This window comes from Lepidochelys kempii, chromosome 2 (assembly GCF_965140285.1).
Source record: "Lepidochelys kempii isolate rLepKem1 chromosome 2, rLepKem1.hap1, whole genome shotgun sequence".
Taxonomy (NCBI): Eukaryota; Metazoa; Chordata; order Testudines; family Cheloniidae; genus Lepidochelys; species Lepidochelys kempii.
This window is the reverse complement of record NC_136381.1, coordinates 230,763,911-230,779,154: the sequence shown is the minus strand read 5'-3', so window position 1 is coordinate 230,779,154 and position 15,244 is coordinate 230,763,911. Positions and strand designations below refer to the sequence as shown.

The 15,244-nt window shown below is 41.6% G+C and overlaps 1 protein-coding gene across 1 annotated transcript in view; it reads right to left on the bottom strand.

The window, feature by feature from the left end:
• LOC140906176 (macrophage mannose receptor 1-like) overlaps nucleotides 1-15,244 on the bottom strand; it is a 56,806-nt gene that overhangs the window by 40,381 nt on the left and 1,181 nt on the right. Inside the window, 4 exon segments of the mRNA XM_073329674.1 lie at nucleotides 1,230-1,412; nucleotides 2,422-2,577; nucleotides 8,347-8,520; nucleotides 14,596-14,997. Coding sequence (XP_073185775.1) covers nucleotides 1,230-1,412; nucleotides 2,422-2,577; nucleotides 8,347-8,520; nucleotides 14,596-14,997 — 915 coding nt within the window.

Here is a 15,244-nt window from a genome sequence, read left to right as displayed (position 1 = left end):
GGAATGAGATTTCAGTCATGAATGTTGGGATACAGCACTTAGAGAGTTACATCTTTCGGCTTTAGCGAAAATTCAGGTTGCTCCTTCACATCCCTCTCTGCTGTGAGAGGTAACCTGGCCTATATTTTAACATGGCTAAGTCTTAGACTCATTCCAAAAATCTTGCCTTTAACAAAGGGACATACGCTCTTTGCAAATGGTAGAGGATGGATACAAACAATTTTTGACAAACTGTCTTAATAACTTAAAGCAACAAAGTAAAGACAGGAATATGCTGGTGTGTGCCTGGCTGTCTTCTGTCAACAGTGGCCTTAAAGATGCTGGGACTGAGCAACAGCATCCCTCTTAACAACAGAGGGCTGCCATTGACTGGAAAACTGGAGAGCCAGACCAGCTATCCCTGTGCTGTCCCACAATTCAGCACTGGTTGTGGTGGTTGGCCTGGCACATATTTAATGAAGTTGTATGTACCCTGTTCACCTTTTCTACGTCTCTTCGTCAAAAAAATACATTTTCCTCATTATGGTTCACAAGAAAAAAATATATTTACAAAATGTTGGCAGCCCAAAAACTCTTTGGAGATACCGCTGCATGACTTTCTCCTGCAGATCCATGAAACAAACAGGAGGAGGAACTTGGTGGCTTCTTAGAAAGAGAGGAAGCTGAAATAACTTATGCTGACACCAACCACAATAGCCCATATTTTGTTTGTACAAAGTGGCAGAAGTTGTTTTTTCCTAACTGCTCTTCACCAGGACCCCAATGCAGCAATGCTTTTAAGCACATGCTCAACTTTAAGCATGAGTAGTTCCATCAGTTTTAATGAGACTCCTCCTGTGTTTAAAGTTAAATGCATGCTTAAATGTTGGATTGAGCCCTAGCTGAGAAGACCTTGGTCACTGCAGAACTTGTCAGGCTCCAATGCATGGGACTGGGGTTGGAGACACAAGATTCACACCTCTTATGTACTAAGAAAGCAGGTTGGCACACACAAGCTGGGGTTCAGGGGCTATGGAATGTTTCCTTTCCTACTGTACAACTTTTTTTAATACTTAGATTTTTACTTCATAAGTAAGCAAAAAATATTTTTCTGTGTTTATGTAAGAAACACCCATCAAGTCTGATCTATTCTTTGGCTATAAATGTTAGCAGTACTGTTCAAAACAAAAAGCAGCTAACTGTTCATTATAAATATTGCAGACAAAACAATTGCCTGTAGAAATACTTACTGTAATCAAGTTGAGAAATAATAAAGCTGTTTTCTGCAATATTATGCATACTTGCCAAATTTCCATCTTGTGTCTTACATGAAGTCAAAGCTTCTTTCCATACTTTGGGCTCTCTGTGAATCATGTAACAATGACCTGAGTATGGCAACCACCCATCTGGGCATTTAATAGACCCAAAGTGATCTAAAATGAAAATAAAAATGTTTTAGAGCAATGTAAAAGAGAACAAAGTAAATTAGACTGGCAGTATTTTCTGTTATTGTGCATAAAATACAGGACATCTAGCTGAATATAGGTGGAATTTGAGGTCAGAAATTCAAGAACATTCTAGTAAGAACTGAAATATGACTAATATTAAATATGTTAAACGTGAATATAAATAAAATATGGTTCTTTAGACAAGACAGCGAGTACTTACAAATAAAAATATTAATATGATGAGTTCACAGATTATTTACTCACCAGAAAAGGGGCTAAATTTGTAACAAATGTTATTTGTAAAGCATAATTCTTATCAGCTGTAATAGGAAAGACTCCTGTACGGATAAGGGTGATGGACTAGAATATCTATTGTATGTCTATCTAGGTCCAACTTTTGATCGTACAGAAAATCATTAAAATGGATTTTCGGGAAAGAGGAAAAGACTGAAACTTATTTTAGTAAAATTACATACTAAAAACATTAGTCTGTACATGTGTTAGATGGGTACAACTGCACTTGAAGTGTTAAAAAAATCGTTTATTGTACACCCAGGCGGTGTAGCTATTATCATATTTCAGACATAGCTGGCAGCCTTGCCAATAGTTAAGTTTGATTGGTGCTTCCCGTTACAAGACCCTATTTTCAGTTGCTTTTTGCCTTTGCCAGAATTTAACCATTCAGGATGAAATTTTCCACATTGGTTGTCTGCCTCAGGCTGAATTTTTCTGGAATGTTTCAGCCATGAACAGATCAGTTGTTTCTGAGACTGATGCTAGATGTTAAAATAAAATCTGGTGGCCTTTACTTTGAGGAGTTCTAATGCCTCAGTACTTTGGAGCAGGGATTTGAAACTTGACTAGGGAAAAGCCTTTGTACTAAGGATGTGCCTTTTGCTATCCTCTTAAAAAACTAGCCCTGTGGAAAAAATAGTACATGATCATGTAATTAAAAACTGAAGCATAATGCACATTCACAAGATGGCTCAATTACAGTTGCACAGCCATTCATGGCTATTTAATGATGATTGGTTTACCTCCTGATAGTCATCATCATCATCATTACTACCATCATAATAAAAATAAGAGTATGTGCGTCTGTACGTAGGTGCACCGTTGGCCCAGTTTTTATAGGAGACACCACTTCCATCTGTCCAAAGAAATGATAACTCACTATTTATATCATTCAATCCAATCCATGTATCAGTCATGACTTCCCTTAATTGGTAGAAGAGGAAGGCTGAAAGGAAGCAAACATTTTAAATAAGGGAACCTCGACATGATTTTCTCCAGACAGAAAAAATGAACACATGTCCACAACTGAGGTCATGGTAAAAACATTTCTCTGCAAAATCCCACCTGCTTGAAAGTAAGGGCAGGTCTACACTATCACCTAAGTCAATCTAACTTGCATCATTCAGAGGTGTGAAAAAGACACCCCTCTGAGAGACGCAAGTTACAGCGACCTAAGCGTTGTCCATGCCTGTGTTATGTTGGTGGGAGACACTCTCCCGCTGACATAGCTTCCACCTCTCATGGAGGTGAAATAATTATGCCGACAGGAGAGCAACTTTCCCATCAGCATAGAGCATCTTCACCGGACACTCTACGGTGGCACAGCTGGTGTACACCTACCCTAAATGTCACATTTTATGGCTTGAATATAGTGTTTGGTGGTGAAATCATAAGGAATATACGCTACTCAAACATTAACTTATAAGAAACAAGACATTTTAATTTTAAAAACCAATGCGAAAAGGAAGGTTTTGAGTATGCTGAAATATGCCCCCCCCCACCCCCCCAAAAAAAAATCCTTACGGTTCATATTGCCAATGAAGGAATAAGATGCACAATGCCTTTGGGTTTTTTTGTTTGAGGTTGTTGTGCAACAGCACTGCAAAAAGACCTGATGACCTTTTATGAGTAATGCAGCATTATTAGAAGAGCTGGTCTAATAATTCATTCTGAATAATTTTCATAACGAATGTATGCCCTTTTTTACAGTTAACAGAATCTTTCACAAACCTATCCCAATTTCTGCATAATTTGTTACTATTCACCAAATGTTTTCAGACTGCTGCCCCTTTTTGACCTGAGTAGCTAGTCAAATTTTGGGGCCCTTGGGAGGTTCCAGTTGGAAGTAGAAATTGATGCAGCCATTGTGATCATAGAATATCAGGGTTGGAAGGGACCTCAGGAAGTCATCTAGTCCAACCCCCTGCTCAAAGCAGGACCAATCCCCAACTAAATCATCCCAGCCAGGGCTTTGTCAAGCCTGACCTTAAAAACTTCTAAGGAAGGAGATTCCACCACCTTCCTAGGTAATGCATTCCAGTGTTTCACCACTCTCCTAGCAAACAGTTTTTCCTAATATCCAACCTAAACCTCCCCCACTGCAACTTGAGACCATTACTCCTCATTCTATCATCTGCTACCACTGAGAACAGTCTAGATCCATCCTCTTTGGAACCCCCTTTCAGGTAGTTGAAAGCAGCTATCAAATCCCCCCTCATTCTTCTCTTCCGCAGACTAAACAATCCCAGTTCCCTCAGCCTCTCCTCATAAGTCATGTGTTCCAGTCCCCTAATCATTTTTGTTGCCTGCCGCTGGACGTTTTCCAATTTTTCCACATCCTTCTTGTAGTGGGGGGCCCACAACTGGACACAGTACTCCAGATGAAGCCTCACCAATGTCGAATAGAGGGGAACGATCACGCCCTTCGATCAGCTGGCATTGCCCCTACTTATACATCCCAAAATGCCATTGGCCTTCTTGGCAACAAGGGCACACTGTTGACTTATATCCAGCTTCTCGTCCACTGTAACCCCTAGGTCCTTTTCTGCAGAACTGCTGCCGAGCCATTCGGTCCCTAGTCTGTAGCGGTGCATGGGATTCTTCCATCTTAAGTTCAGGACTCTGCACTTGTCCTTGTTGAACCTCATCAGATTTCTTTTGGCCCAGTCTTCTAATTTGTCTAGGTCCTTCTGGATCCTATCCCTACCCTCCAGTGTACCTACCTCTCCTCCCAGTTTAGTGTCATCTGCAAACTTGCTGAGGGTGCAATCCACACCATCCTCCAGATCATTAATGAAGATATTGAACAAAACCGGCCCGAGGACCGACCCTTGAGGCACTCCACTTGATACCGACTGCCAACTAGACACGGAGCCATTGATCACTACCCACTGAGCCCGACAATCTAGCCAGCTTTCTATCCACCTTATCGTCCACCTGATCATCTAGTCTAACTTCAGGCAACCTTAATTTTGACATTTCCTAACTTCTGAGGGCCTAATGTAGTTTTTTCTATTACAGCCAATAACTGATGGGATTAGGAAGTGATTTCCTGAGTGAGCGGATTATTCCATAACTGTGGCAGTTCGATACAAGACAGGACACGGCTTTAGGCAAGCAAGCAGGCTGGTCTGCTGAAGGGATTGCCCCTGTCAGCTTTTCCACCTCTTTTATTTCTCTCCCCCCCTGCGCATCACATACCCCAACCGACCGCAAAAGGCATCAACAAAGGAAATAATATGACTTTGATTAATATTCCTATTTACTAGCCTCTATCTACTACAATCTTTATTCTCAGGCCTTGAGCTTCGGCCGAGGAAGCTTCCCACGGCTGATGTCCTTATTTTGACTTCCCAGATGGTCCATGTTTTCATGGTCCATGTCCTTGGACAGAACAGAGCAATGTGTGCATTGCTCCTACACAACAGTCAGGGTGTGCCCTGACTGTTTCCAGGTGCATGAACGCTACATGAACCCTTCATCCCCCCTTTTCTTATTATTTATGCTCGGCCATCTCATGGTAGCCATCAATTTGCTTTTGTAAGTGATTCAACTCCCGGACAGACAAGGATATAACTCGGGGAGCCTACCAGGGCGGATCTCTGCAAAGCCTTAGCAAGGAGGGAATACATTGTATACAGCAGCAGCAAAATATAAGCCCAACAATTACAAACACAGCATAACCGAAAAGTTGTCACAGCCATCCTAGAGAGGGCAGCCATCCTGTAAGCCAATTCCAAAAGCCCTCAAACCCCAGATCTTGGCGTATGTGTGCTGTAAGATTGGCCAATTCGGCCAGTCTAGTTTCTATGGAGTTTCTATGATAATTTAATTATCAGTTAAATTAAAGCAACACGTGCTGAAACGTGGAGCAGCCTAGATGGTGTTTCAGGAGCAGAAAATCAATGGCTGCTCTGTTATCCAAAATTGCATCCCTTAATTCGTGTTGCTCTGTGTTAAGTAGGGCAATTGCCTGGGATGTTGTATTAATTGCCTTTGCCGCAAAGCATGCCAGGTTATTTAAAGTTCTGGCTGTATAAATGGCAAGCGCGGGGACCCCAACAATAGAGGCCGCTAAAGCAGTATACTCAGCACGAATAAAAAGCTCAACATCTGCAATACAATCATTTGAAAGGGGTACACTTCTTCTACTACGTTTTTGACCAGCAAAAGGCAATATAAGTGTCATTCTACTAAGACAGCAAAGGGTGCCATCACTTAAATTTGCAGGAATATAATTAAAGGTGCATGAACCGCAAGTAAAAAAACATCCTGATGGTAGGATGATATGGCCATAATTGTATGAAACATTTACGGCATGGGAACAATTTAAAAAGGGTTGAGAAACTTGCCGACAGCCCAAGGGCACCCTTGTACTAGTGCAGTTAACCACACGTGCACAGGTGACATTGTTGGCCCCGGCTGGGTACGGTGTGTGGAGGGATATGGCCATGTGAGACAAAGTATAATTGGCCGGGCCCCAATTAGCCATACCAGAGTATTGGGAAGAGAGATTTGCGTAAGCAGCGAGCATCGTCTCATTCCCTATTTCTTCAGGGTGATGACATACTGGGATAAGGCATGTACCCAACAATTCTCCACCTGCTACAGAATTAGATAAACAAAAGTGGGTAGCATTTGCTATTGAAGCCAATCTTTCCCATAGGTTATATGTCATTCCGGCTCGTAACGGAGAAAGCGCTCCCGAGCCAACCCCTGCAGGAAATAGCAGGCACAAAAGGCATACAATCAATACAGAATTAGCAGTAATTTGGGCAAGGATTGCCACAAACAAAGTCCCAGGAGTCTCTGGCTGTTGGTTTGCTGCCAGCCGTCGTTGAGCCGCGACGACCAATGCTTTTACTGCTCCCCATGTCACGGGCTGGCTTGGGACACTACGCCTCTTCCGTTTCCGTCCCTTCGTTGTCGACCCGGGAGGCACCGCACTCTCCTCCAGGGTCAGCTGAAACTCCGGTATGGGGTTCGATAGTCCCTGGTGCCACGCCATGCTGCTTCAGTGCCGGTCGCACACACCGGGCCGGAACCCACAACGGTCCTGTAGGGAGAGACACAGCAGCATATCCCCGACCCCAAGTGATTAGAGGTACTGGGCCCAGCCATTGCGGATCAGGCAGCTGACGGTAATAGACACGTGGTCTTTCCAGCACCTTGGATTTACGAAAATGCCGATCCGCGGGGGTCTGCTGATCTGCGTTTAGCATTAAGTTATTTAAAGTGAACAAAAGGAAATGCAATTGTTGCTTAATGTCCCCTAAGGTTCGGAGACGCAGCTCCCCTTGTTTTAATTGTTTGTCAAGCAAGGTTTTTAGCGTGCGATTTGCACGTTCAACAATGGCTTGGCCCGTGGAGTTATAAGGGATCCCGTGTGTGAGACGGACGTCCCATTGGACACAAAAGGCGGAAAGGGCAGTGGAGCAGTAGGCTGGGGCATTATCTGTTTTTATTTGGCTCGGGCGACCCATAACAGCAAAACAGGCTAGCAGATGGTGAATAACTTTAGGAGTGGCTTCCCCACGCTGTGGGGTCACCCAGAGGAATCCCGAATAGGTATCAATGGAAACATGTAAAAACGAATAGGGGCGGAATTGTGGCACGTGAGTGACATCCATTTGCCACAGCTGATTCGCTGCGGTACCTCTGGGGTTAACGGCATAAGAAAAGGTAGGGGCAGCAGCAGCACAGTGGGGGCAGGAACGAACAATAGAACGTGCATGATCAGCAGGAATGTGAAACTGGCGGGCTAAGACAGAGGCAGACTGATGAAAAAAGGCATGGCTTTCAATGGGGTCAGAAAAAAGAGAATTTACCTCATCACATAATGCGCGATCGGCGCGCGCATTGCCTTCAGTGAGTAGCCCAGGCAGAGGGGTATGACTGCGAATATGAGCAACATATTATATTGCGAATATGAGCAAAATAAGGGAAATTATGAGTGGTGATGAGATACTGTAAAGACAAAAACAGGTGAAGGAGGTCTGCATCGACCTGAGGGGTAATGAGGGCTAGGGGTAAATGATCAATTACTTGATAAACATAATGGGTGTCCACAATCAAATTAAAGGGACAATCAACAAAAAGTTGAAAGGCCAAAACAACAGCAGCCAATTCTGAGCGCTGCGCAGAACGCTGAGGCAGCGTAAAGCGAGAATGCCAATGAGGGGGGTCACCTAATTGATAGGTGACAACACCGCGACGTGGAGAGCCATCAGTAAAAAGAGTGACGGCTGAAACAATGGGTTGAGAGCGACAAAGACGATGGACAGCCAGGGGCACCTGTTGGGTAATTACCAATCGGGGATCTTTAGGGGGATTATAAGAGATCTCTCCCATATAATCACAAAGAGCAACCTGCCAGGCCAAGGAGGTGTGGCACAAAGAGTCAAATTCAGTATGGGACATTTTGTTTTTAAATTGCACCCTTTTCTATTCACATATGCAACATTTTGTATTACTGCCTTGCAAAGAAGAACAGGATGTGGGAATGAGTCATATACTGAAGTTTTATCTGTTAGACTGTTCAACATTAGCAAGACAGTGACATTTTGCTAGTGTTGGTTTGTTAAATACTGTGCTGTAGCAAACAATATATTAATGCAGAACTTACATTTTAGTGGGCAAAATCCATATAATTGGTCAGCATCAAAATCTGTGGTTGTACCACACCAGAGCCAGCCATCTGTCCTGCCAGCATCTGTACACTCACTATACCATTTGCTATTAAACTTGAAAGGGAATACGCAGGGTGCCCCATTTGCATTTCCTAGCAATGTAAAGATATCTAAGGAGACAAAATGATAAAGATACAGAAGTGATAATATATTAATGTAAGCAGGGCCTACTGTATATAGCACGTTCTGGAGAATGCCTTCCGAACAGCATCACATTCCAGGTCATCTTGCAAATTTTCGTTCCTCCTTCTCTTGAAAAATTCAGTTCTCAGACTCAATTAGCCTACTCATTTTATAAAACAGTCTTAGCCTTGACAGGAAAACTTTTCTAACTTAACATTTACAAATCACATTTCTACTACAAACTGTGTTTCTACAGAAATTACAGTGCTCACTTTATATTTCTTTTTATTACAAATAGTTGCACTGTAAAAATGATAAACACAAGAAATTGTGTTTTTCAATTCACCTCATACAAGTACCATAGTGCAATCTCTATCATGAAAGCGCAACTTACAAATGTAGTGGAGGGTTTTTTTGTTACATAACTGCGCTCAAAAACAAAACAATGTAAAACTTTAGAGACTACAAGTCCACTCAGTCCTACTTCTTCAGCCAATCGCTAAGGGAAACAAGTTTATTTACATTTATGGGAGATACTGCCACCTGCTTCTTATTTACTACTGGGCGACTCATGGGAGGGACACAGAGGGGAGCACCAATTAAAGGGGGAGTGGAGGCACATGATCTCCCCACATGACCCCTCCCCACCCCCAGCCCGGAGACCCCATGCTCTCCCCATCCCCTCCCCATCCCACATTACCTGGGGGCATGGCTCTGTCTTCCTGCTGCACCAGGAACCGCAGTGGTGAAAGGAAAAGAACGTGAGGCCACACGCTGGCGGCTCCTCCGGCATGGCTGAACCGGTACCACTCCCACTCCCACCCCGAACCCTGTCATCTGTGGGGGCTGTGCAGACCCCAGACAGGAGACAGAGCTGTGTGGAAGGGCTGGAGGCAGTACAGCTGTGCCAGAGGAGCTGCTGCCATGGGGCCACCTGGGGGCCCCACATTCTGCTCCTTTTGCCGCTGCAGTTCCCTGCTGAATATGTACCCCCCCACAGGTGTCTGTGCGGACATCTGAGCCTTCTTTTCCCTTCCAGGCCACCATTCCAGAGGACAGAATTCCATACCGATGACGCTCATTTAAAAGTAATGCGTTAATTAAATTTGTGACTGAACTCCTTGAGGGAGAATTGTATGTCTCCTGCTCTGTGTTTTACCTACATTTTGACATATATTTCATGTTATAGCAGTCTCAGGTGATGACCCAGCATGTTGGTTCATTTTAAGAACACTTTCACTGCAGATTTGACAAAATGCAAAGAAGGTACCAATGTGAGATTTCTAAAGATAGCTACAGCCCTCGACCCAAGATTTAAGAATCTGAAGTGCCTTCCAAAATCTGAGAAGGACGAGGTGTGGAGCATGCTTTCAGAAGTCTTAAAAGAGCAACACTCTGATGCAAAAACTGCAGAACCCAAACCACCAAAAAAGAAAATCAACCTTCTGTTGGTGGCATCTGACTCAGATGATGAAAATCAACATGCGTTGGTCTGCACTGCTTTGGATCGTTATTGAGAATAACCCATCATCAGCATAGTCACATGTCCTCTGGAGTGGTGGTTGAAGCATGAATGGACATATAAATGTTTAGCACATCTAGCATGTATATATCTTGCTACGCCAGCTACAACAGTGCCATGCAAATGCCTGTTCCCACTTTCAGGTAACATTGTAAACAAGAAGCAGGCAGTATTATCTACTGCAAATGTAAACAAACTTGTTTGTCTGAGTGATTGAGTGAACAAGAAGTAGGACTGAGTAGACTTGTAGGCTCTAAAGTTTTCCATCATTTTATTTTTGAATGCAGTTATTTTTCATACATAATTTTACATTTGTAAGTTCAACTTTCATGATAAAGAGATTGCACTACAGTACTTGTATTAGATGAATTAAAAAATACTATTTCTTTTGTTTTTTAAAGTGCAAATATTTGTAATAAAGATAAATATAAAGTGAGCACTGTACACTTTGTATTCTGTGTTGTAACTGAAATCAATATATTTGAAAATGTGGAAAACACAAAAATATTTATATAAATAGTATTCTATTATTGTTTAATAGTGCAATTAATTGCAATTAATTTTTTAATTGCTTGACAGCATACATATATATCTAGAGATAGATAGATAGCTTTATAGATAGATATAGATATGGATATATAAAAAAACTGGAGAAATACATTGAAATTTGAATGAAATATAAATAGTTAATAATATTGACTTTATGTTCAGACTTAAACCACATAAGGAAAAAAAGTGAAGTCAATGAAAATGACTAATTTCTTTACATACCCTCTAAGCCTGAGTGATTGATATTCAATTTTCCAGCTAATCATCAGTTCCTGAGTGACCACGAACACTGAGCAAATACAGGGAAAAGTATACAGCTCAATGGAAAACGTAAAACTAAAATTGAAAATAACCTTCTACTGAGATTGAAAAGATTGTAGTGTCCCAAACAAATATAATTAAAGCACTGAAAAGTATTTTTCCCTAACAAAAAAGAAGTTGATTATAAATGTTAAACTTTCTCAATTATAGAACAGTAAGTCTTACATGTGTACTTGGAAAATTGGTTGAAATTCTAATGAAAAACAGAACAATGAAACACCTGGAAGATCATGATATGATAATGTCTAACTAGCAGGGCTTCTGCAAAGAAACATTGTGTACATTGTGTACATTAATCTCTTAGAATTCTTCGAGCATGTCAATAAATTAGTGGATAAAAGAGAACTAGTTGACATAACTTTTATAGATTTCCAAAATGCCTTCGACAAGAGTTTAATACAGAAACGAACTAATCCTCGGTTATTAGGCAAAATATTGTCATGGACCAAAAACTGGCTAGGAGGTAGAAAGCAAAAAAGTAAGATTAGACAATTTTTATCCTGGCAAAAGGTTAACAGGCCAGTGCCTCAAGGATGCATACTAGGTCCTGTACTGCCTAATATATTTGTTAATGATTTGTGAACAGTGTAGCAAGGTAGCAAAATTTGCAGAGGGCACAAAGTTTTTGAGGTTAGTCAGGACCAGAGAGGACTGTGAGAAACTTTAGAAACACCTAAGAAAGCTAGATGACTGAGCAGCTGTTGTAGCATGCCCTCATCTCTGGAGCTAACTTGTGTCAAAGCTGGCATCACCCTGCATACTCCCTGGCTGGCCAGTGTGCGGCTGCGGGGGTGTGTGCCTGATACAGTTTCCTCTTACGGGCTCTCAGTAAGTTCAGTGAGGCTTTATGGAGTGAACAGTTTCCCTTCCAGGGTGGGGGGGTCTCATTTATTTAATCAAAGGCCAAAAGGCCATGCAGGGAAGTCATCATCTCTAGAGTCTAGCTGGGGAGTGAGAATTAATCTTAGTCTGTCTGCATCATTCAAATCCATCCTTCTTCTCCATCCAAAATCTTGATTTGGGATCCTCTTCTGGAGTCAAGCCTCCTGACACCACCTGAGGAATAGTTCCTTCTTGGGTCACAGGGCCCCTGCAGAGGTCAAACCACTGGAGCTCTTCTCTGGAGCAGCACATAGTTCCCCAGTGATCAGGACCTCCTGCCACTGTATGGGAAGGTCCTTTTGCTGAAACTGGGCCTCCCTAGGCACTTGGCATTCATAGCCCTTCTCTCTCAGAACCTGCTCCCTCCACGAGCACCTTTCCTAAGTCCATCTTTTCTGGTGGGCTCTCCAACCAGCTCTCTGAGAAGCTCCTTCCCTCAGGAAAGTTTCTTCTGTTCTGCTGACCTTCCTGACTGGACCCTCTTAACCCTTTATTACAACCAGGAATTCCTTAGCTATTTAACTGCAGCCCAGCCATCCAGGCAATTAACTACTTACAGGTAGATCTGGGTTGGCTCATGCTCTTTAGTGGAGCTTGTCTTAGGTCAGCTAGGTGCCTGCCCCTCTCAGAAAGTCAGTTACCCTGTGACAGCACCCTGATGGCAAATGAAATTCAATGTACATAAATGCACAAAGTTATCCACATTGGAGGCAACAATGTGACTTGTACACCTCACGGGTGTCTAAATTAACTGTATCAAATCAGGAAAGGGACCTGTGCATCTCTGTAGACAGCTTGGTGACAACCTTGGCTCACTGTGCAGCTGCAATGAAAAAAGCAAACAAGATGCTAGGCTGCATAGGGAATGGGATGGAGAATAAGATGAAAAATATTATAATAACTTTATATAAACGAATGGTGCAGCCTCATCTGGAATACTTTTTGCAGTATTGGTCATCCCCTGTCAAAAAGGATATTGCAAAATTAGACAGAGTACAGAGAAGGGTAATAAGAATGATCAAGCGCCTGGAAAATTATCTTATGAAGAGAGATTGAAATGATTCAGATTGTTTACTATAGAAAGGAGATGAATAAGAAAGAGTACATAAAATAAAGACTGATGTAAAGAAAGTAGATCAGGAACTTCTGTTCTCCCTGTCTCGTACACAAGAACAAGGAGACATTCAATGAAATTAAAAGGTAGGAAATTCAACACTGATAAAAGGAAATACTTCTTTACATAATGGGTAGAAAGACTGTAGAACTTACTGCCACAGAAAGCTACTGAGACCAAGAACCTAGCGAGATTCAAAAAGGAATTGAATGTTTACACAGGTAACAAGAATATCCAGAAACTATAATTAAATACAAGCATTTTGGAAGAGATATTACACATCATGCTTCATGGCTTTAGCCAGTCTCTAACCATTAGAGATCAGAATAAGACCTAATGTGTGGGGCAGATCTCCTTGCATCTGCCTTCTACAGGGTTCTTATGCCTTCCTCTTGAGCATTTGTTGCTAGTCACTGTCAGAGAGACAGTACTGGATTAGATGGACTTTGGGTGTGATCCAGTGTGGTAATTTCTATGCTCCCAACTCTGTTCAGATACTATGGCGAAGAGTGCAAGACTAAAACTAACAAAGAAAACTCCCCCTTATAGCAAGTAGGTGTTGTGACTGAGAAGAGACTGCAACATTGGACCCCAAATAAATAACTTTATAGCAATATGAGGCAAGGTCTCTCAACACTTGCTGCCCATTATTATCAAAAGAAAACTGGGAAGTGCAGGAGCTGTAGGGATGCTGACTCACAAAAGCATCCCTAGCCAACAAAGCACTTAAGCACATGCCTGACTCGTTAAGCAAGTGTCAAAGTCCCACTGAACAAATGGGAGTTAAACATCTGCTCAAGATCTTTCTGGAATAGGGATGTATTTAAACATTTGCTCAAGTGCTTTTCTGATTCAGGACTTTAGAGAGAAAAACATCTGAATTTTTCTCCTGCTCAGTGTATATAGTAACAACTATCACTAGCTACAGCCATTGAAAACCAAACTCCCAGGAGCACTGACTTGTGAGGTAAATGAGGGAACTTGCTGTTTTCACTAATTTCATTTTTTAAAATATTTTTGAGATGGATTTATGTTCTACATATGAACTGGTTTAAAATATAAATTCATCTTTCAATGTCTTCTCTCCATCCAGATTCATAAACAGTGAAAGAATGGGAGAAAATTTCCTTTCGGGCCACCAGACTTGATGGGAGCAGTAAACATAAGCCAGTGAGCAGAATGTAATTTTTCATGCAGAGTAGCTGAATAAACTAACAAGATGATGATGATGATGATTTATTAGTCTCTAAGGTGCCACAAGTACTCCTGTTCTCTTTGTACTTATACACAGTGTAATTTCACATTTCTTTGTCAAAGAAGGCAGGTACAATCACTAAGATATCAATGCAGCAAATCACATGCTTAAGTGTTTTGTTGGATCAGCATCTAATTTCATCTACATGTTGTAGCAGTCATCATTCCCTAAGCGTGACATCTACAGTGTAATCACATAGTTGTCCTTGTGTAATTATTAACACTTACTTGATAGAATTACCTTTCTCAAATTAGCCACCAACTTGGAAGGTCAGTTCACTCAAGGCCCAGTTCTGCAATATATCCATATTCAAAACTGAGTCAAGGATTGTGGGGTCAAATGCTTAAGAGTCCATATGCTCTAATAAATACACAAAGAAATTAGCAAAATAATAAAAGGATTAATTTTCAGACCTTTACCTTCATAGCCCCAGGAGCACAAATCATCTGTGGTTCCATAGATCTTCCATTTGCTCTTTACACTTGCTCCCTTGGATACTATGATATTTTCTTCTTCTCAGTTGCCAGAATGAAAAAATAAATCTTCTCCTTCAAGTGAAAACAGGGTTTCATTTCTGCATCCCCACTGTTGAAGTTCACTTGTCTTGTTGCAAGGATTCAGAGTGATTGCAACCTGGTCTTTCTTTGAAGGCACTCCCAAACATAATTTTAATGCCACACTCAAAAGCTGGTGATCAGAGACCCACTTGAATTTTTGTGACTCATTGTCCTGGTTGCAAATGGCAGTTCTGACTGAGCTAGAACTGTGAGCTTGTACACAATGTTTGTGGTCTTCATTATATATTAAAAATATTCCACTTTCTGAAAAACAACACGAGAAAAAACATTGTTTTGGCCAGAGGGGTTTGTAAGCAGAAGAGTAGATTTTTTTCCTACTGAAGGAAGCATGATTTTTACCACTTAACTATAGGTTCTGTTAAACCTAAGCAGAAAGAAGAAATTTCTTCTGCAGTATGGATAACTGAGGAGAAAGAAATCAGGTGTCACTCATGCATGCAGAGAGAAGCAATCATTCACATACATGCACAGATAAAATGCATAAGACATT